Source organism: Nerophis lumbriciformis, linkage group LG01 (assembly GCF_033978685.3).
Source record: "Nerophis lumbriciformis linkage group LG01, RoL_Nlum_v2.1, whole genome shotgun sequence".
Classification (NCBI taxonomy): domain Eukaryota; kingdom Metazoa; phylum Chordata; class Actinopteri; order Syngnathiformes; family Syngnathidae; genus Nerophis; species Nerophis lumbriciformis.
This window is the reverse complement of record NC_084548.2, coordinates 58085172-58107661: the sequence shown is the minus strand read 5'-3', so window position 1 is coordinate 58107661 and position 22490 is coordinate 58085172. Positions and strand designations below refer to the sequence as shown.

The 22490-nt window shown below is 41.7% G+C and overlaps 1 protein-coding gene across 2 annotated transcripts in view; it reads left to right on the top strand.

Annotated features, from left to right (window-relative positions):
- The window catches only part of prkcz (protein kinase C, zeta), a 194308-nt gene extending 175952 nt beyond the window's left edge, over window positions 1-18356 (top strand). The window contains exons 17-18 of one of the 2 annotated variants that reach the window (XM_061988001.1): window positions 285-400; window positions 17699-18356. In XM_061988001.1, the coding sequence (XP_061843985.1) occupies window positions 285-400; window positions 17699-17786 (204 nt within the window). In that variant the 3' untranslated portion in view covers window positions 17787-18356. Of the gene's footprint in view, window positions 1-284; window positions 401-2649; window positions 2977-17698 lie in introns of those variants that run through there. The other variant, XM_061987991.1, reaches the window with a different exon arrangement.
- The last annotated feature ends 4134 nt before the right edge of the window (window positions 18357-22490 follow it).

Below are 22490 nucleotides of genomic sequence, written 5' to 3'. Positions count from 1 at the left end.
TGATAATAATACTTGTAAGACATGTAATTTATTCGCAGCAATGGAGGTAATGATTATTAACTTATTGGAGCAACTCCACAGAGTCGCCACATAGTCTACCTGCTTCTGTCAGCGGCGAGGCCAAAAATACTCAAATATATTTTGGGATCAGAGTTATTGATGGGCTGATCACATACTTTGTTGATATTTATTTTCTGCCTTAGCAGAGCCTGAATGTTGCTTGATGCAGCCATTAAACCCTCTTTTTATGTCCTGAGCAGTAAAAAGTATCTGTTTGTGTCCAGCTGGAGAAAAAAGAGATGACTCCGCCCTTCAAACCTCAGATCTCCGATGAATACGGCCTTGAAAACTTTGACACACAATTTACCAACGAGCCAGTACAACTAACACCTGACGACGAGTAAGTACCGCTTCTCAACTCTTTTTTTTATTGGCTCATGTGATACGGACTTTAGATGGGACATGCGATCACTGAAATAGTGCCTTTTCTTCACCACAAATATTTGATGAAGTCCTTGCTGTTTTTAATAACACTCAATTATTCCATAGAATAACTTACAGTAGGAAGAGGTTCATATGGCCCCATTCGTCACGGTTTACCTGACACATGAAACGTGACGGATATCCACTTTATCCGCCAGACGTCAGTAAAGTATTGAATATGGGTGCATGATGGACAATCATGCACCATATTAATTTATATTATTATGTTTTGTCAACTTGTATTTCTCTATGTCATTGCCTGAAATACCGGTACATAAAATAATGGGAGAAAAAAAAATGAAATGAATAGCTGAAAATGTGTTTTGTGGCAATTCCAACTTTAACCACAATGTCAGTTGCTATGTCGAGTGGTGCTTTCCGTCATTTTCAGCAGACTGCATTGCAAACCGTTTAACCCCCCACCTTCCTCTCACGCGAGATCCACCCAGGAATGGGGCCCACATGAATATAGTCTCTACCGTAGATATACTTGAATTTAAATCAGGAGGGCCCAAATGTTGACTGAGGGCCACAGCCTGACAAATCAAATATATATTTTGTAAATATTAATTTACATACCTTAATTGTTATGTCTGTAACACTGCAGTAAAACGGCTAATCAAACAAAACAAAAGTCATCGTCATGGACCCACTAGCTGCGGAAGCTAGCTCTCCAATCAGCTAAACAGACTCAATAACTCCACGGTGACGTTTTGGTGAATTCACTGAGAAATTTGTGAAACTGAAACAATACAAAAAAAATGCCATTGTAAGTTAATAATAGTAACACAGACACTTGTAAACCTGTTAGCATATTAGCTGATGCTAACGACGCTAGCTTAATTACATCGCGATAGCACATACATATATGCATGAAAACACTCCTACAGACATCACACGTGGGACAGTTTAGTAAGTAAGAATTGTTTTAGTTATATTGTAAAACTGACAAACGTGAGGAATGAAGAATCCATACGAGTAGAAGCGCTATGGACAGCTAAAAGACGGAACAGAAATTCTCCTTCCGGTTGAAAGCACTAAATAGGACACTGCAGCACCTGCAGTGAGGGAACTCGTCCAAAAGATGGCACAAACAATAAAAGACCTTCTCAGTGTATTCTTTATTTTTATTTTTTTAAACTATTTATTATGGCCGCCAGCAATGAAAAATCCATAAATTAGCCACAGGGTTCAAAGTGTAGGAAAAAAGTAGCGGCTTACATAAAATCCTTTAAATAGGTGTTTTAGCCTGCATTTTAACATTGCCAACATCTCACATCTTCTGGAAGACTACCGTATTTTTAGGACTATAAGTCGCAGTTTTTTTCATAGTTTGGCCGAGGGTGCAACTTATATTCAGGAGCGACTTATGTGTGAAATTATTAACATATTACCGTAAAATATCAAATAATACTATTTAGCTCATTCACGTAAGAGACTAGACGTATAAGATTTCATGGGATTTAGCGATTAGGAGTGACCGATAGTTTGGTAAACGTATAGCATGTTCTATATGTTATAGTTATTTGAATGACTCTTAACATAATATGTTACGTTAACATACCAGGCACGTTCTCAGTTGGTTATTTATGCCTCATAATACGTACACTTATTCAGCCTGTTGTTCACTATTTATTTATTTTAAATTGCCTTTCAAATGCCTATTCTTGTAGTTGGGTTTTATCAAATACATTTCCCCAAAAAATGCGACTTATACTCCAGTGCGACATATATATGTTTGTTTTTTTCTTCTTTGTTATGCATTTTCGGAAGGTGCGACTTATACTCCGGTGTGACTTATACTCCGAAAATACGGTATTCCAGATTTTCGGAGCATAAAAGTGAAACCCAGTTTTACATGTTTGGTCCTAAGTCTGCGCCCCAGCAGGAGAACTAAGACTCTAAAGTGTAAAAAAAAACAAAAAAAAAACAAGATTTAACAACTGGATATCACACTTATTTTAAATATTACATTTACTAACAATGAACATTTATTAATACAAACAAAAGCAACAAAAATAGGTATGGATTCGACCCATTATAATTGCAGAGAATACATCTTCATGACTGCCACAATCAAGTGGAGGAACGTCATCATTCCTTGCGTTCATGCTGTGAACTTGTGGCAGACATCTTTGACTCTCCCACCTTGTTCTGGCTCATTAGGAATCTTCCAAACCTTCGTGTGACAGGATTAACGAGAGGCGTTCATGACAGACTTTTGGGGAGGCAACATTGGATGGGAGGAGAGGAGATGAATGGAGCTTGAAGTAGTGGAGATATCAAGCTGCCATCAAACACTGAGGCACATCAAAAGAAGGCACTTTATCTCGCCATGCCCGTCTCTTCCCCGGGTTACCAGGGAGAGAGGATGGCGTCGCCCACTCTCGCTAGCAGGGGCTGATGCAAAAGAGCTCTCTGATGGCTTGGCACCAGAAGAAAGAGATGTTAGGAGAGAGAGGGACGACTAAACTCTCCATGGTGGAGATTTACATGGCCACGTTGAGGAGGGGGAGGGGGGGGGGGGGGGGGGGGTCTACGCCAGCTTCTCGTCTTTGAAAACACAAGCAAAAGAAGCATTTTTCTTCTCCAGCCGCGCTCCTTGGTGGCTTTTGTAAAAGTCTTGAATGACTTGTGGGTGGTCAACTGAATAATCATCACTCTTGGACTGTTGTAGTCCACTTGGCCTCAGGAGCCAAACTCATTTAACTCACCAGAACTTCACCTTGAGGACTCACTCACGTCCATTTCAGGGCTGAGAACTCTATCGCTATCTTTGATTTCGCTCCATATCGGTTATGATTCACTTCTTTTATGTATGTTGAAAATAAAGGACCATGGCAGGAAGGAAAGGAAATGTCAACACAAGCATGGAAAACTAACTACCTTGTCAAATTGAACGCTTGACAATTAGCTCTCAAAATGAAGATGTTCATTTTGTTGACTAAAAATGTACCTCTTAGTTACCCGTCTGCAGCAGGCAGCAGGGTGTCAGAACTTTGTGACTGGGGGGGTCGCATTGGGATAAAACAATTTGATCCAGGTTCGAAGGCCAACTGCATGTAAGGTAACATACATATATACATTATATACATAAATATATAATGGTTGCATGTGTATATGTATATATATATATATATATATATATATATATACATACACATAAATATATGTATATATATATATGTCTGTGTGTATATATATATATATATATATATATATATATGTATATATATATAAATATATATGTATATATATATGTATATATATATATATGTGTATATATATATGTATATATATATATATATATATATATATATATATGTATGTATATATATGTATGTATCATTGACGTGCGGTGAGGTTCATGGCTGGTGAGGCACTGACTTCATCACAGTCAGATTTACAAACATATGAACCCTAAAGAGTATCTTATTCACCATTTGATTGGCAGCAGTTAACGGGTTATGTTTAAAAGCTCATACCAGCATTCTTCCCTGCTTGGCACTCAGCATCAAGGGTTGGAATTGGGGGTTATTAAATCACCAAAGATTATTCCCGGGCGCGGCGCCGCTGCTGCCCACTGCTCCCCTCACCTCCCAGGGGGTGATCAAGGGGATGGGTCAAATGCAGAGGACAAATTTCATTACACCTAGTGTGTGTGTGACAATCATTGGTACTTTAACTTAACTTTAACTTTACACATACAAACTGTAGCACACAAAAAAGCACATTTAATTTAAAAAAACTTTATTATGGTCTTACCTTTACTTATAAAATAAGTCCATGAGCCGCTGTTGTGCTGGATTAATGCACCCCCTGACGAGAGTGTTATATCAACTAAAGCCCTCACTTAAACTTTCCACGTGCAAGATTGAATCTATTTAAAAAAGTGTAACCGAGGGTTTATAAATGTCGCCTATACTGTATGAAACTACAAAATAACAAACACGGAGGCTCCAGTTTACACGAGGACCACTTTATTTACCTTCTTTCAAAAACTTCCGCTCCACTCCAACGTGTCATCACTTCCGCTCATAGCGCCTTCAAAATAAGAGCTCAAGGCATATACTGTATAACAGCGCATAACAGGAACTTAACATCACAAAGAGGAAAGCCCATAAAAATAGGTTACAAAAGTTATTTAATAAGAAGCCAAAAAGTGCAAAAACAATAATGTTCGTGTTGGAGGAGTTGTGAATTAGGTACAACTGCAGTCTGCAGGTGTACCTAATGTTGTGGCCCTGCAGTCATTCACAACTCCTCCAACACGAACATTATTGTTTTTGCACTTTTTGGCTTCTTATGAAATAACTTTTTTAAATAGATTCAATCTTGCACGTAGAAAGTTTAAGTGTGGGCTTTAGTTGATATAACACTCCTGTCAGGGGTTGCCGTGCATTCTACGGCGGGGGTGCAGTAGGCGAGCCTCAGCCAGTGCGTCTTTTGCAGCCGTTTTATGATCGCTCAGCACAAGAAATACGTTACACACATACAGTTGTTGACAAAATACACTGTACATTATATACCTCAGCTAACTAAACTATGGAAATGTATAATATAATTCATATAGCAATACAGTCTCACTGCACAGCAGGCCAGCAGTTAGCCGAGTCCGCAATCCATGGTGAGGCACAACGCAGTGACGTGCCTCAACTGGCTGCTGTTCACCGCACCGTCTCTTCTCAGTATTTGAACGGCAAATGTGGAAATTCAGCGATTTTAAATACAAATAATCTAAAACGGGTGAAGTTAAATGGAAAATAACTTTATAGTATAATCACTGGATACATATAACAATTTAATTAAAAAAAAATCTTTTTACATTTTTTTTCTTTCCATGATGGCAGGTGAGGCCCCACCTCACCTGCCTCTAGGGACTGCACGTCACTGGTATGTATATATATATATATATATATATATATATATATATATATATATATATATATATGTACAGTATATATACAGTATATATACATACATATATACATACGTATATATACATATATGTATGTATACATATATATGTGTATATATATATATATATATATATATATATATATATGTATGTATACATATATATATATATATATATATATATATATATATATATATATATATATATATGTACAGTATATATACAGTATATATACATACATATATACATACGTATATATACATATATGTATGTATACATATATATGTATATATATATATATATACACATATATTTATTTATATATATATATATATATATATATATACACACATGCTCTCTGGTATATATATACATACATATATATATATACATACATATATATATACATACATATATGTATATATATATATATATATATATATATATATATATATATATATATATATATATCAGAGAGCATGTGTGTATATATATATATACAGTACATACATATATATATATATATATATATACAGTACATACATATACATATATATATATATATATATATATATATATATATATAGTCCGGGGTATTATACACATGCTCTCTGGTGTGTATATATATATATATATATATATATATATATATATATATATATATATATATATACATATATATATATATATATTTATATATATATATATATATATATATATATATATATATATATATATAAATATATATATATATATATATGCTGCCCATATACATATATATGGGCAGCACGGTGCAAGAGGGGTTAGTGCGTCTGCCTCACAATACAAAGGTCCTGAGTAGTCGTGAGTTCAATCCCGGCCTCGGGATCTTTCTGTGTGGAGTTTGCATGTTCTCCCCGTGACTGCGTGGGTTCCCTCCGGGTACTCCGGCTTCCTCCCACCTCCAAAGACATGCACCTGGGGATAGGTTGATTGGCAACACTAAATTGGCCCTAGTGTGTGAATGTGAGCGTGAATGTTGTCTGTCTATCTGTGTTGGCCCTGCGATGAGGTGGCGACTTGTCCAGGGTGTACCCCGCCTTCCGCCCGATTGTAGCTGAGATAGGCTCCAGCGCCCCCCGCGACCCCGAAGGGAATAAGCGGTAGAAAATGGATGGATGGATGGATGTATATATATATGTATATATATATATATATATATATATATATATATATATATATATATATATGTATACCAGAGAGCATGTGTATCCAACAATTTCCCAACTCATATGGAAACGGGGTTTGTACATGTTAAATATGTGTGTATATATATTTACATATATATATATATATATATATATATATATATATATATATATATATATATATATATATATATATATATATATATATATATATATATATATATATATACATATATATATATACATATATATATACACACACATATATATATATACACATATATACACAGTACACCATGGCAAAAAAAGAACAATGCAACATTTGACCTCACTATGGGAAGTTTTGACGGAGCAGAAACGTGTGAACTCGTTGGGAGTTTCCTCCTCTCCCAGCTCGCTAGCCTCAATCTGAACCTTGGTATTTACCGTGATGACGGACTGGCAGTGTGTCGCGCCTCGCCAAGGAGCAGCGAGAATACCAAGAAGCGCATATGCCAAATTTTCAAAGAGAACGGCCTACGGATCACGATTGAAGCCAACAAGCAAACCGTCAACTTTCTTGACGTCACTTTCAACCTGAGAAATAACAGCTACCAACCATTCACGAAACCCAACACAACACTCCAATACGTGCACCATGACAGCAACCACCCACCCACCACCACGAAAAGAATACCTACCGGAATTAATAAAAGGCTATCGATGCTGTCATCTAGCAAAGCTGAATTTGACCAAGCAACCCCCCCGTACCAAAAAGCCCTTGATGAAAGCGGATACAATTTCACCCTCACCTATGAACCCACGCCAGGAAACCAACCAAAAAAGAACAGAAAACGAAACGACATCATCTGGTACAACCCCCCATACAGCAAAAACGTCTCAACTAACATTGGACACAAATTCCTCAATCTGATTGACAAACACTTTCCCAAAGACAACACCCTAAGAAAAGTATTCAACAAGAACAACATCAAATTGAGCTACAGCTGTATGAACAATATACGACAAATTATCTCAAACCACAACAAAACAATTGCAAATGAGCCGTCAGCCCCCGGACAGAGCGACTCCAAAACCAACAAAGGCTGCAACTGTCGAAAGAAACCTGATTGCCCTCTCAACGGGGGGTGCTTACAAACATCAGTTGTCTACCAATCTAAGGTAACACGCAAGGACATTAACACATCCGACACATATGTAGGATTAACCGAGGGAGAGTTCAAAACCAGATGGAACAATCACAAGGCTTCTTTCAGGAACCAAAACCTGCGGAATACCACAGAACTCAGCAAACACATTTGGGACCTCAAAGACAATAATGTTGAATATTCAATAACATGGCAAATTCTTGCATCCAGCACACCTTACAATAGTGGTAATAAAAGATGCAACCTATGCTTGAAAGAGAAACGGTTTATTATTTACCGTCCAGACCTGTCATCCCTCAACAAGCGCAGCGAAATTGTAACAGCATGCCGCCACAGACGGAAACACCTCCTAGGTAGTAACACATGAGCCAATCACCACGCCCCTACGCCAGCCTGTACCCACCCACTCTGTGCCCTATATAAACCATGGTATGTGAATGCTCCCATTAAAATCTCCTGATGATTGAGGGAACCCCCCTCATGAAACAGGCCTGTAGAGATGAAATAGTCTTGTGATTTTTTTTCCCACACATACATATATATACACATATATATATACACACGCATATATATATATATATACACATATATATATATATATATATACACATATATATATATATATATATATATATATATATATACATACATATATACAGTATATACATATATATGCATACATATATACAAACCCTGTTTCCATATGAGTTGGGAAATTGTGTTAGATGTAAATATAAATGGAATACAATGATTTGCAAATCATTTTCTTTTTTTTTGTTGCAAAAAATCATTAACTTTAGAATTTGATGCCAGCAACACGTGACAAAGAAGTTGGGAAAGGTGGCAATAAAAACTGATAAAGTTGAGGAATGCTCATCAAACACTTATTTGGAACATCCCACAGGTGAACAGGCAAATTGGGAACAGGTGGGTGCCATGATTGGGTATAAAAGTAGATTCCATGAAATGCTCAGTCATTCACAAACAAGGATGGGGAGGGTCACCACTTTGTCAACAAATGCATGAGCAAATTGTTGAACAGTTTAAGAAAAACCTTTCTCAACCAGCTTTTGCAAGGAATTTAGGGATTTCACCATCTACGGTCCGTAATATCATCAAAGGGTTCAGAGAATCTGGAGAAATCACTGCACGTAAGCAGCTAAGCCCGTGACCTTCGATCCCTCAGGCTGTACTGCATCAACAAGCGACATCAGTGTGTAAAGGATATCACCACATGGGCTCAGGAACACTTCAGAAACCCACTGTCAGTAACTACAGTTGGTCGTTACATCTGTAAGTGCAAGTTAAAACTCTCCTATGCAATGCAAAAACCGTTTATCAACAACACCCAGAAATGCCGTCAGCTTCACTGGGCCTGAGCTCATCTAATATGGACTGATACAAAGTGGAAAAGTGTTCTGTGGTCTGATGAGTCCACATTTCAAATTGTTTTTGGAAACTGTGGACGTTGTGTCCTCTGGACCAAAGAGGAAAAGAACCATCCGGATTGTTAGAGGCGCAAAGTTGAAAAGCCAGCATCTGTGATGGTATGGGGGTGTATTAGTGCCCAAGACATGGGTAATTTACACATTTGTGAGGGCGCCATTAATGCTGAAAGGTACATACAGGTTTTGGAGCAACATATGTTGCCATTCAAGCAACGCTACCATGGACGCCCCTGCTTATTTCAGCAAGACAATGCCAAGCCACTTGTTACATCAACGTGGCTTCAACATGCCCTTTCCCAACTACTTTGGCACGTGTTGCAGCCATGAAATTCTAAGTTAACAACAAAAAAAAGAGTTTATGAGTTTGAACATCAAATATCTTGTCTTTGTAGTGCATTCAATTGAATATGGGTTGAAAAGGATTTGCAAATCATTGTATTCCGTTTATATTTACATCTAATACAATTTCCCAACTCATATGGAAACGGGGTTTGTATATAGTGTACGTGTATGTATATATATATATATATATATATATATATATATATATATATATACACGTTACCCCGCCTTCCGCCCGATTGTAGCTGAGATAGGCTCTAGCGACCCCGAAGGGAATAAGCGGTAGAAAATGGATGGATGGATATATATATATATATATCCATCCATCCATCCATCTTCTTCCGCTTATCCGAGGTCGGGTCGCGGGGGCAGCAGCTTAAGCAGGGAAGCCCAGACTTCCCTCTCCCCAGCCACTTCGTCCAGCTCCTCCCGGGGGATCCCGAGGTGTTCCCAGGCCAGCCGGGAGAGATAGTCTTCCCAGCGTGTCCTGGGTCTTCCCCGTGGCCTCCTACCGGTCGGACGTGCCCGAAACACCTTCCTAGGGAGGCGTTCGGGTGGCATCCTGACCATCTGGTCTGATTTGCAAATCCTTTTCAACCCATATTCAATTGGTTCGGGCATCTGCCCGAACCACCTCATCTGGCTCCTCTCGATGTGGAGGAGCAGCGGCTTTACTTTGAGCTCCCCCCGAATGACAGAGCTTCTCACCCTATCTCTAAGGTAGAGTCCCGCCACTCGGCGGAGGAAACTCATTTCGGCCGCTTGTACCCGTGATCTTGTCCTTTCGGTCATGACCCAAAGCTCATGACCATAGGTGAGGATGGGAACGTAGATCGACGGGTAAATCGAGAGCTTTGCCTTCCGGCTCAGCTCCTTCTTCACCACAACGGATCGATACAGCGTCCGCATTACTGAAGACGCCGCACCGATCCGCCTGTCGATCTCACGATCCACTCTTCCCCCACTCGTGAACAAGACTCCGAGGTACTTGAACTCCTCCACTTGGGGCAAGATCTCCTCCCCAACCCGGAGATGGCACTCCACCCTTTTCCGGGAGAGAACCATGGACTCGGACTTGGAGGTGCTGATTCCCATCCCAGTCGCTTCACACTCGGCTGCGAACCGATCCAGTGAGAGTTGAAGATCTTGGCCGGAGGAAGCCATCAGGACCACATCATCTGCAAATAGCAGTGACCTAATCCTGCAGCCACCAAACCAGATCCCCTCAACGCCCTGACTGCGCCTAGAAATTCTGTCCATAAAGGTTATGAACAGAATCGGTGACAAAGGGCAGCCTTGGCGGAGTCCAACCCTCACTGGAAACGTGTCCGACTTACTGCCGGCAATGCGGACCAAGCTCTGACACTGATTATACAGGGAGCGAACTGCCACAATAAGACAGTCCGTTACCCCATACTCTCTGAGCACTCCCCACAGGACTTCCCGGGGTACACGGTCGAATGCCTTCTCCAAGTCCACAAAGCACATGTAGACTGGTTGGGCAAACTCCCATGCACCCTCAAGGACCCTGCCGAGAGTATAGAGCTGGTCCACAGTTCCACGACCAGGACGAAAACCACACTGTTCCTCCTGAATCCGAGGTTCGACTATCCGGCGTAGCCTCCTCTCCAGTACACCTGAATAGACCTTACCGGGAAGGCTGAGGAGTGTGATCCCACGATAGTTGGAACACACCCTCCGGTTCCCCTTCTTAAAGAGAGGAACCACCACCCCGGTCTGCCAATCCAGAGGTACCGCCCCCGATGTCCACGCGATGTTGCAGAGTCTTGTCAACCAAGACAGCCCCACAACATCCAGAGCCTTAAGGAACTCCGGGCGGATCTCATCCACCCCCGGGGCCTTGCCACCGAGGAGCTTTTTAACTACCTCGGCAACCTCAGCCCCAGAAATAGGAGAGCCCACCACAGATTCCCCAGGCCCTGCTTCCTTATAGGAAGACGTGCTGGTAGGATTGAGGAGGTCTTCGAAGTATTCTCTCCACCGATCCACAACATCCGCAGTCGAGGTCAGCAGAGCACCATCCCCACCATACACGGTGTTGACACTGCACTGCTTCCCCTTCCTGAGGCGGCGGATGGTGGTCCAGAATTGCTTCGAAGCCGTCCGGAAGTCTTTTTCCATGGCCTCCCCGAACTCCTCCCATGTCCGAGTTTTTGCCTCCGCGACCGCTGAAGCCGCACACCGCTTGGCCTGTCGGTACCTGTCCGCTGCCTCAGGAGTCCCATGAGCCAAAAGAACCCGATAGGACTCCTTCTTCAGCCTGACGGCATCCCTCACCGCCGGCGTCCACCAACGGGTTCTAGGATTACCGCCACGACAGGCACCAACTACCTTGCGGCCACAGCTCCAATCGGCCGCCTCGACAATAGAGGTACGGAACATTGTCCACTCGGACTCAATGTCCAGCACCTCCATCGTGACATGTTCAAAGTTCTTCCGGAGGTGGGAATTGAAACTCTCTCTGACAGGAGACTCTGCCAGGCGTTCCCAGCAAACCCTCACAATGCGTTTGGGCCTGCCGGGTCTGTCCGGCATCCTCCCCCACCATCGCAGCCAACTCACCACCAGGTGGTGATCGGTAGAAAGCTCCGCCTCTCTCTTCACCCGAGTGTCCAAAACATGAGGCCGCAAATCCGATGACACAACTACAAAGTCGATCATGGAACTGCGGCCTAGGGTGTCCTGGTGCCAAGTGCACATATGGACACCCTTATGTTTGAACATGGTGTTTGTTATCGACAATCTGTGACGAGCACAAAAGTCCAATAACAGAACACCACTCGGGTTCAGATCCGGGCGGCCATTCTTCCCAATCACACCTCTCCAGGTTTCACTGTCGCTGCCAACATGAGCGTTGAAGTCCCCCAGTAGAACGAGGGAATCACCCGGGGGAGCACTCTCCAGTACTTCCTCGAGTGAATACAAAAAGGGTGGGTACTCTGAGCTGCTGTTTGGCGCGTAAACGCAAACAACAGTCAGGACCCGTCCCCCCACCCGAAGGCGGAGGGAAGCTACCCTCTCGTCCACCGGGTTGAACTCCAACGTGCAGGCTTTGAGCCGAGGGGCAACAAGAATTGCCACCCCAGCCCGTCGCCTCTCACTGCCGGCAACGCCAGAGTGGAAGAGAGTCCAGCCCCTCTCAAGAGAAGTGGTTCCAGAGCCCTTGCTGTGCGTCGAAGTGAGTCCGACTATATCTAGCCGGAACTTCTCCACCTCACGCACTAGCTCAGGCTCCTTCCCCCCCAGCGAAGTGACGTTCCACGTCCCAAGAGCCAGCTTATGTAGCCGAGGATCGGACCGCCAAGTGCCCTGCCCTCGGCTGCCGCCCAGCTCACACTGCACCCGACCTCTATGGCCCCTGCTATGGGTGGTGAGCCCATTGGAGGGGGGACCCACGTTGCCTCTTCGGGCTGTGCCCGGCCGGGCCCCATGGGGACAGGCCCAGCCACCAGGCGCTCGCCATCGTGCCCCACCTCCGGGCCTGGCTCAAGAGGGGGGCCCCGGTGACCCGCGTCCGGGCGAGGGAAATCTGGGTCCTTGGTTTGTGTTCTTCATCGAGGTCTTCGAGCTGCTCTTTGTCTGATCCCTCACCTAGGACCAGTTTGGCTTGGGAGACCCTACCAGAGGGCATAGAAACCCCCGGACAACATAGCTCCTAGGATCATTGGGACACGCAAACTCCTCTACCACGGTAAGGTGGCAGCTCAGAGAGGAGTATATATATATATATATATATACGTATATATATATATATATATATATTGGACCAACTTATGTGTGGTACAAGCAGTCCTGCAGTGTGCTTACTTGTGTGTGATATCATGTGTGATACAATCTGACCACATTCTTTCTCGTCAGACCACATTGACATTTAATACTGTGATAATATCGCACATTGCAATTTAATACCGTGATATCGCACATTGACATTTAATACTGTGATATCGCACATTTACGTTTAATACTGTGATATCGCACATTGACATTTAATACTGTGATATCGCACATTGCCGTTTAATACTGTGATATCGCACATTGACATTTAATACTGTGATATCGCACATTGACGTTTAATACTGTGATATCGCACATTGACATTTAATACTGTGATATCGCACATTGATGTTTAATACTGTGATATCGTACATTGACGTTTAATACTGTGATATCGCACATTGACATTTAGTACTGTGCTAATATCGCAAGTTGACATTTAATACCGTGATATCGCACATTGACATTTAATACCGTGATAATATCGCACATTGACATTTAATACTGTGATATCGCACATTGCAATTTAATACCGTGATATCGCACATTGACATTTAATACTGTGATATCGCACATTGACGTTTAATACTGTGATATCGCACATTGACATTTAATACTGTGATATCGCACATTGACGTTTAATACTGTGATATCGCACATTGACATTTAATACTGTGATATCGCACATTGACGTTTAATACTGTGATATCGCACATTGACATTTAATACTGTGATATCACACATTGATGTTTAATACTGTGATATCGCACATTGAGATATCTAACATTGAGATTTTATACTGTGATATCTCACATTGAGATTTTATACTGTGAAATCTCACATTGAGATTTGATACCGTGATAATATCGCACTTTGCAATTTGATACCATGATAATATCGCACTTTGCAATTTAATACCGTGATATCGCACAGTGAGATTTAATACCATGGTATTGCACATTAACATTTACCGTAATACCGTGATAATATCGTACATTGATATTTAATTGGTCCTTGGCCCGCCTTCTTTGAACCCTTTAGGCAAGGCGGGCGTGTCTGCAGGCTGGAAAACACCAATAAGAGGAACGTGTGTGTAAAAAAAACCTACATTTGCAGAGTGAAGATGTTACTTCAGCAGGAAAGCAGAAGAAAGGTGTTGTGTTGGTCAACATGTTGATGTCTCACACAGGACATAGTGTACACGTGACAGCAACACTCTTTCAACTGCACCACCTTTGTGTTCTACTTCAAAGTAGGTGTTGTCCTCCACTAGTGAGAGGCCCTCTTTGGGCTTCTTGTGTCGCTCTGAACACACACGCACACACACATACACACACACACACACACACACACACACACACACACACACACACACACACACACACACGCGCGCGCGCACACACGGTGGGACTGTTGCTAGGATACATTTCTATTTACTCATGGACTGTCAGCCTGCTCGTTATGGTTCCACTTCATTAACCTGTGATTATGCTTCTGCTAATGGATGCAGCAGACTCAGGAAAGAAAAAAACAGATTATTCCGTCAGACCACATTCTTTCTCTTTTTGTTGGCTAAATTTGACTGCGTTTACCGCCAGATAGCTGAAATGTAGTGGCGGTCACATGGTCTGGGACTCACAGCTTCATACGCCAACGACAAACATTTTATACTAGCAAGATGTTGATGACACGTTCGAGAAATCTGACCGCATCCTCTAGGCATTGTAGCATCCTCGCTAGCGGCTAACGCCCCTCCACAGTGCGAAGCCGCCTCTAAGTCGTTAATCCCTGCCTCCATGGCGACAGTCATTTCGATCGATACAAATATAGCCAGTCAGTCTGATATAAAGTGTTGATTGCTATCGGCTTGCATGTAAAACGTGCTATACAAGCAGTCCCGCAGCGTGTTGACTTGTGTGTGATATCATGTGCGATACAAGCAGTCCTGCAGCGTGTTTACTTGTGTGGGATATCATGTGCAATACAATCAGTCCCGCAGCATGTTGACTTGTGTGTGATACAAGGAGTCCTGCAGCGTGTTGACTTGTGTGTGATATCATGTGCAATACAAGCAATCCTGCAGCGTGTTTACTTGTGTGTGATATCAAGTGCGATACTAGCAGTCCTGCAGCGTGTTGACTTGTGTGTGATATCATGTGTGATACAAGCAGTCCTGCAGTGTGCTTACCTGTGTGTGATATCATGTGCGATACAAGCAGTCCCGCAGAGTGTTTACTTGTGTGTGATATAATGTGAGATACAAGGAGTCCTGCAACGTGTTGACTTGTGTGTGATATCATGTGCGATACACGCAGTCCTGCAGCGTGTTGACTTGTGTGTGATATCATGTGTGATACAAGCAATCCTGCAGTGTGCTTACTTATGTGTGATATCATGTGTGATATCTTGACTTGTGTGTGATATCATGTGTGATACAAGCAGTCCTGCAGTGTGCTTACTTGTGTGTGATATAATGTGCGATACAAGCAGTCCCGCAGAGTGTTTACTTGTGTGATATAATGTGCGATACAAGGAGTCCTGCAGCGTGTTGACTTGTGTGTGATATCATGTGCGATATAGCAGTCCTGCAGCGTGTTGACTTGTGTGTGATATGTGTGATACAAGCAGTCCTGCAGTGTGCTTACTTGTGTGATATCATGTGTGATACAAGCACTGTTTACTTGTGTGTGATATAATGTGCGATACAAGAAGTCCTGCAGCGTGTTGACTTGTGTGTGATATCATGTGCGATACAAGCAGTCCTGCAGCGTGTTGACTTGTGTGTAATATCATGTGCGATACAAGGAGTCGTGCAGCGTGTTTGCTTGTGTGTGTGACATCATGTGCGATACAAGCAGGCCTGCAGCGTGTTTACTTGTGTGATATCATGTGCGATACAAGCAGTCCCGCAGCGTGTTGACTTGTGTGTGATATGTGCGATACAAGCAGTCCTGCAGCGTGTTGACTTGTGTGTGATATCATGTGCGATACAATACAAGGAGTCCTGCAGCGTGTTGACTTGTGTGTGATATCATGTGCGATACAAGCAGTCCTGCAGCGTGTTGACTTGTGTGTGATATCAATCAATCAATCAATCAATTCCTTTATTGTCATTGTCATAATAACACTTAAGTCATACATGTCAACGAGATTTTGTTTGAGCTTTGTCCAGCGGCATAGAAACTGCATTGAAGTGCAGGTTGACCATAGTTTACAGTTTAGCATTGTTAGGAAGATTGCTTGGTTGGGGGCGTGGCTAAAAGGAGAGGAGTATATTTACAGCTAGAATTCACCAAGTCAAGTATTTCATATATATATCTTTATATATATATATATATATATAACAAATACTTGACGTTCAGTGAATTCTAGCTATATATATATGTGTATATATATATATATATACGTTTATATATATATATATATATATATATTTATTTTATTATATGTATATATATATATATATATATATATATATATATATATATATATATATATATATATACACACACACGTATATATATATATATTAATTTTATTATATATATATATATATATATATATATATATATAAAATAAATACTTGAATTTCAGTGTTCATTTATTTACACATATACACACACATAACACTCATCTACTCATTGTTGAGTTAAGGGTTGAATTGTCCATCCTTGTTCTATTCTCTGTCACTATTTTTCTAACCATGCTGAACACCCTCTCTGATGATGCATTGCTGTGTGGCACGCACAAAAGTGCTTTTATCAAATGCACTAGATGGCAGTATTGTCCTGTTTAAGAGTGTCACAACATTGCTGTTTACGGCAGACGAACTGCTTTACGGTATACAAAAACGTGACTGCTCTTGTTGTGTGTTGTTGCCGCGCTGGGAGGACGTTAATGAAACTGCCTAACAATAAACCCACATAAGAAACCAAGAACTCGCCCTCCATCATTCTACAGTTATAACGTGATTGGGCAGGTATGCTGGTTATATTGTGGGTTAGCGGACTCAGGTCCTCATTGACCTGAGTCCGCCTGAATTTCGGGAGATTTTCGGGAGAAAATTTGTCCCGGGAGGTTTTTGGGAGAGGCGCTGAATTTCGGGAGTCTCCCGGAAAATCCGGGAGGGTTGGCAAGTATGCATGTGCGATACAAGTAGTCCCGCAGAGTGTTTACTTGTGTGTGATATCATGTGCAAAAGAAGCAGTCCTTCAGCGTGTTCAATATCTAAATGTCCTCCAAAAAGCACACAATTGATTCTACTGGAGGGTCCAATATGGGTCCGGTATGGGTATTGAAAGAGTTGTCCTGGGACTTCCTTAGTGGTTATTCCTGGATGAAGTCTGACTAGTTCCTGCTTGTTCTTCTGCCCTACAGGAGCGTCATCAAGAGAATAGACCAGTCGGAGTTCGAGGGCTTCGAGTACATCAACCCCCTGTTGCTGTCCACCGAAGAGTCGGTATGAGGAAGAACTCCAGTCCTTCTTTGGCTCGTCCCCCGGTTTGTCCAAGTTCGCCAAAAGCCTCGTTGAGGCGGCGCTGGAGAAGAAGAAGATGAACTCTGCACTTTCGAGCAAGACAAGTTCCTCCTGCACTACTTGGATACCAACGTCTTCTCTTCTTGGTATCGAAAAGTAACAAACATTCCACTGGAAGAACATTTTTTACGTGGATCTCTCGCTGTTTTTGATCCTAGTTTCCCATCCACAGAAGGTCCGCCTCCATCGCTTTTGCCCGTTTCTTGTTGCTTTTTAAGAGCGAGGAGAATGTAAGATGAAGTTCTTGCGCCGTCATGTCCGTAGTCCATCCAAATTTTATCGCCTTTTTTCAACGACAAAATGTGACGAGGTTTGGTTTTTTTTGGATGGGATTTAAAAAAAGTGCCTCGCAGATCTGATGAATGATGGTTTGTGATTGCAAGCACAGGAGCGACATGAGAAATGTCTTTCAACAAGAGATGATTGTCACTCAAATATTCACCTCCTTGTAGGAAATATTCATTTCTCTGGACAAGATTGTTGTTTTTACTTCTTGGACTTATTTGTATTGTCATTTATCTTTTAACAATCAGTACAGGGGAGCCTCTAAAGGGGGGAGGGGGGTGGGGGGTTAAGGGCCTTCAGTGTTGGCGTCATTTCATTCTTGAACGATAGACACGCCTCCAGCGAGGTGGCAGCACTGCTCGGACTAATCAACAGGCTCGAGCAGGAAATGTGACCAAATTGACTTAAATACCCGATTTTCCAGACTATAGAGCGCACCGGTATATAAGCCACACCCACTAAATTCTCCAAGGAAAACTATTTCTTTCCATATATTAGCCGCACTGGACTATAAGCCGCAGATATATATGTTGTGAAATGAGTAATTTATAGAGATGTCCGATAATATCGGCCTGCCGATCTTATCAGCCGATAAATGCTTTAGAATGTAATATCGGAAATTATCGGTATCGGTATTTTTCTTATCGGTATCGTTTTTTAAATTTTTTTTATTAAATCAACATAAAAAACACAAGATTAGTAAACCAACCCAAAAAACCTCCCTCCCCCATTCACACTCACAAAAGGGTTGTTTCTTTCTGTTATTAATATTCTGGTTCCTACATTATATATCAATACAGTCTGCAAGGGATACAGTCCGTAAGCACACATGATTGTGCGTGCTGCTGGTCCACTAATAGTACTAACCTTTAACAGTTAATTTGACTCATTTTCATTAATTACTAGTTTCTATGTAACTGTTTTTATATTGTTTTACTTTCTTTTTTATTCAAGAAAATGTTTTTAATTTATTTATCTTATTTTATATATATATTTTTTTAAAGGACCTTATCTTCACCATACCTGGTTGTCCAAATTAGGCATAATAATGCATTAATTCCACAACTGTATATATTGGTATCGGTTGATATCGGTATCGGTAATTAAGGGTTTGGTCAATATCGGATATCGGCAAAAAGCCATTATCGGACATCCCTAGTTATTTACATACCTTAAAGGCTTACTGAAATGCGATTTTCTTATTTAAACGGGGATAGCAGGTCCATTCTATGTGTCATACTTGATCATTTCGCGATATTGCCATATTTTTGCTGAAAGGATTTAGTAGAGAACATCGACGATAAAGTTCGCAACTTTTGGTCGCTGATAAAAAAGCCTTGCCTGTACCGGAAGTAGCAGACGAGTAGCGTGACGTCACTGGTTGTGGAGCTCCTCACATCTGCACATTGTTTACAATCATGGCCACCAGCAGCGAGAGCGATTCGGACCGAGAAAGCGACGATTTCCCCATTAATTTGAGCGAGGATGAAAGATTTGTGGATGAGGGCAGTGGTAGCAATTCAGATAGGCACGTACGAGCAAGCGATCAAATGTTTGGAAGCCGCAGCTGCATGCGTACTCACGGTACCGCGTCTGCGTATCCAACTCAAAGTCCTCCTGGTAAGAGTCGCTGTTGTCCCACTTCTCCACAGGCCAATGGTAAAGCTTGACTGTCATTTTTCGGGAATGTAAACAATGAAACACCGGCTGTGTTATCCGGCACAACAGTCAGGGGGTGCATTCTACGGCGGGGGTGCGTTATCCGGCACAACACCTCCCGCAATACACCGCTTCCCACCTACAGCTTTCTTCTTTGCTGTCTCCATTGTTCATTGAACAAATTGCAAAAGATTCACCAACACAGATGTCCAGAATACTGTGGAATTTTGCGATGAAAACAGACGACTTAATAGCTGGCCACCATGCTGTCCCAAAATGTCCTCCACAATCAGTGACGTCACGTGCTGACGTCATCATACCGAGACGTTTTCAGCAGGATATTTCGCGCAAAATTTAAAATTGCACTTTAGTAAGCTAACCCGGCCGTATTGGCATGTGTTGCAATGTTAAGATTTCATCATTGATATATAAACTATCAGACTGCGTGGTCGGTAGTAGTGGGTTTCAGTAGGCCTTTAATGGTTCTGTCTGTAACACGGATGATCAAACAAAACAGAAGTCACGTTCATGCTGCACAAGCGAGCTCTCCAATCAGCTAAACAGACTCAATAACTCCAAAGTGACGTTTTGGTGCATTTATGAAAGTGAAACAACACAGAAAGAATGCCGTTGTAAGTTAATAATACTAACACAGACACATGCAAACATCTTAGCATATTAGCTAATGCTAACGACGCTACAAATATGCATGAAAACACTCCTACAGACATCACACATGGGACGCTTTAGTAAGTCCAAATAGTTTTAGTTATATTGTAAAACTTACAAACGTTGCTCGGAGTGATGAATGAAGAAGAAGAAGAGTACGGACGGCTCGAAAACAGAACGGCACGTTGAAAGCACTACACAGGAGGACACTGCAGCACCTGCCGAGAGCAAACTCGTCCAAAAGATGGCACCATAGCACAACAAATACCACACCTTTTTAAATGTCTTTGCTTGTTTGTTTTTTTTAACTATTTGCACCGTTTTACAAGCCGCAGGTTGGGAGAAAAAGTAGCGGCTTATAGTCCGGACTTTACACAAGTCTTCACACATCGGTTTGTACGGATAAATAAATAAATATCAGGTTATCAATCGTATTTTAATTTAGGGGCGGCGCGAAAAAAATGACAAAACAAAATGGAGAAGCACTAATTGGGAGCCTCCCTTTGACAGGGAAGAGTTCGCTCACATTCTGAAGAACAACAAGTCGTTCTACACAAAGGAGGACCAACAATAGCAACAACCGGCGCTTTAAGGGAGGACCGAGCCGACTAAAGTCCGGGGAAGAAGCTCTACAATGGCCGCCCTGCTGACACCCTTTTGTCCGTGTTGCAGCACCGCCTTGGCGGAGATCGAAACTGAAAGTTAACTCGGCCTGTGTGCTGAGTTAACGGTGCTCCCCGCATTTAAACTGGAGAGATGTGTGTGTGCAGACATCAAACAGGGAGAAATCATTGTGTTTATCTCTTTGAGTGAGACGTAAGCCAAAGTTAGCAACTTTGTTCCATTTTGCTGAAAGTTGGGACAATATTGGTGTAAGGTGGCAACTATGTTCACCACTCATCCTCACATGATGGAATAAATCATTAAAACTAATAGAAATAATCCGGGTCAAACCCTCGCCCTCAAAGGAGTTCCATGATCTAGACCAGCGGTCCTCAAACTTTTTTCACCACATACCACCACAATGACATTAAAATGCAGGAGTGTAATAGGCCTAAATATTCATTAAAAACAAGATGGGTTTTATTTAACAAGTATATTGAAAGTTTTTGACCACTGTAACATGACACACAGCTTGAACAGTAACACTGTGTGTGGATATTTAATAAAGTGATACTTTGTTGTACCACTAGATGGAGCCTGTGTACAACAGTTTGAGAATCTCTGATCTATACATAATCAAAGAAGTAGTCAAAAAACAAACGTCAAGCGACTTTTTTTTTTCTTAGCAAGTATTTTCTATGTTTGACTGTTTGGACTTTTTTTTTAAGTCAGTGAGCGTGTGGCGCACTCACTGGCTGTATTGACCGTGCAGCAACAGTGTCGTCGTTTCATAAGGGCACCACCCGCTGGATTAAAAAAGTCACTACATTTGACCGGCAGGTAAAATTAATAGTTTATAAATATAATTTGTTTAAAGAATTGCTGAGCGGAAATGAATCTGAGCCAGGTAGTAAACAGGAAAAGAACCGTATTCGATCTCAACGAGCCCACGTTTTTGCATTGTTTCTTTTTTCCTAGTTCCAGTAAGAGCCAGGGTGTCCAAACTGTTTCCACTGAGGGGCCACGCACTTAAAAATGAGAGCACGCAAGGGCCATTTTGATATTTTTTCATTTCTAACAGCTGGAAGCTTCCTGATAAACTCGGTTTTAAACGGCACAGTCTCCGAGGGACAATTAGGAAGCAACCAGTAACAATCGTGTCCGCATCGTTCAACTTACTGCGTCATTAGACTTACCCGAAGGAATTATAGTGGGGACGAGGTATCACCAAATAAACAATTACCACTCCACTTCAACTTAAAGAGCGCATAAGTCCATTTCAGGCAGTTACAGTTTGTCTTGTTTGACTAATTTCACTTCAAACCTTTTTCAAACATTCCATTCTTCACACTTCTTTGCTGATTGGATTATTTGTCAGTATTTAAGGTTACGATATCAGTATTGTATCGGCGGTGA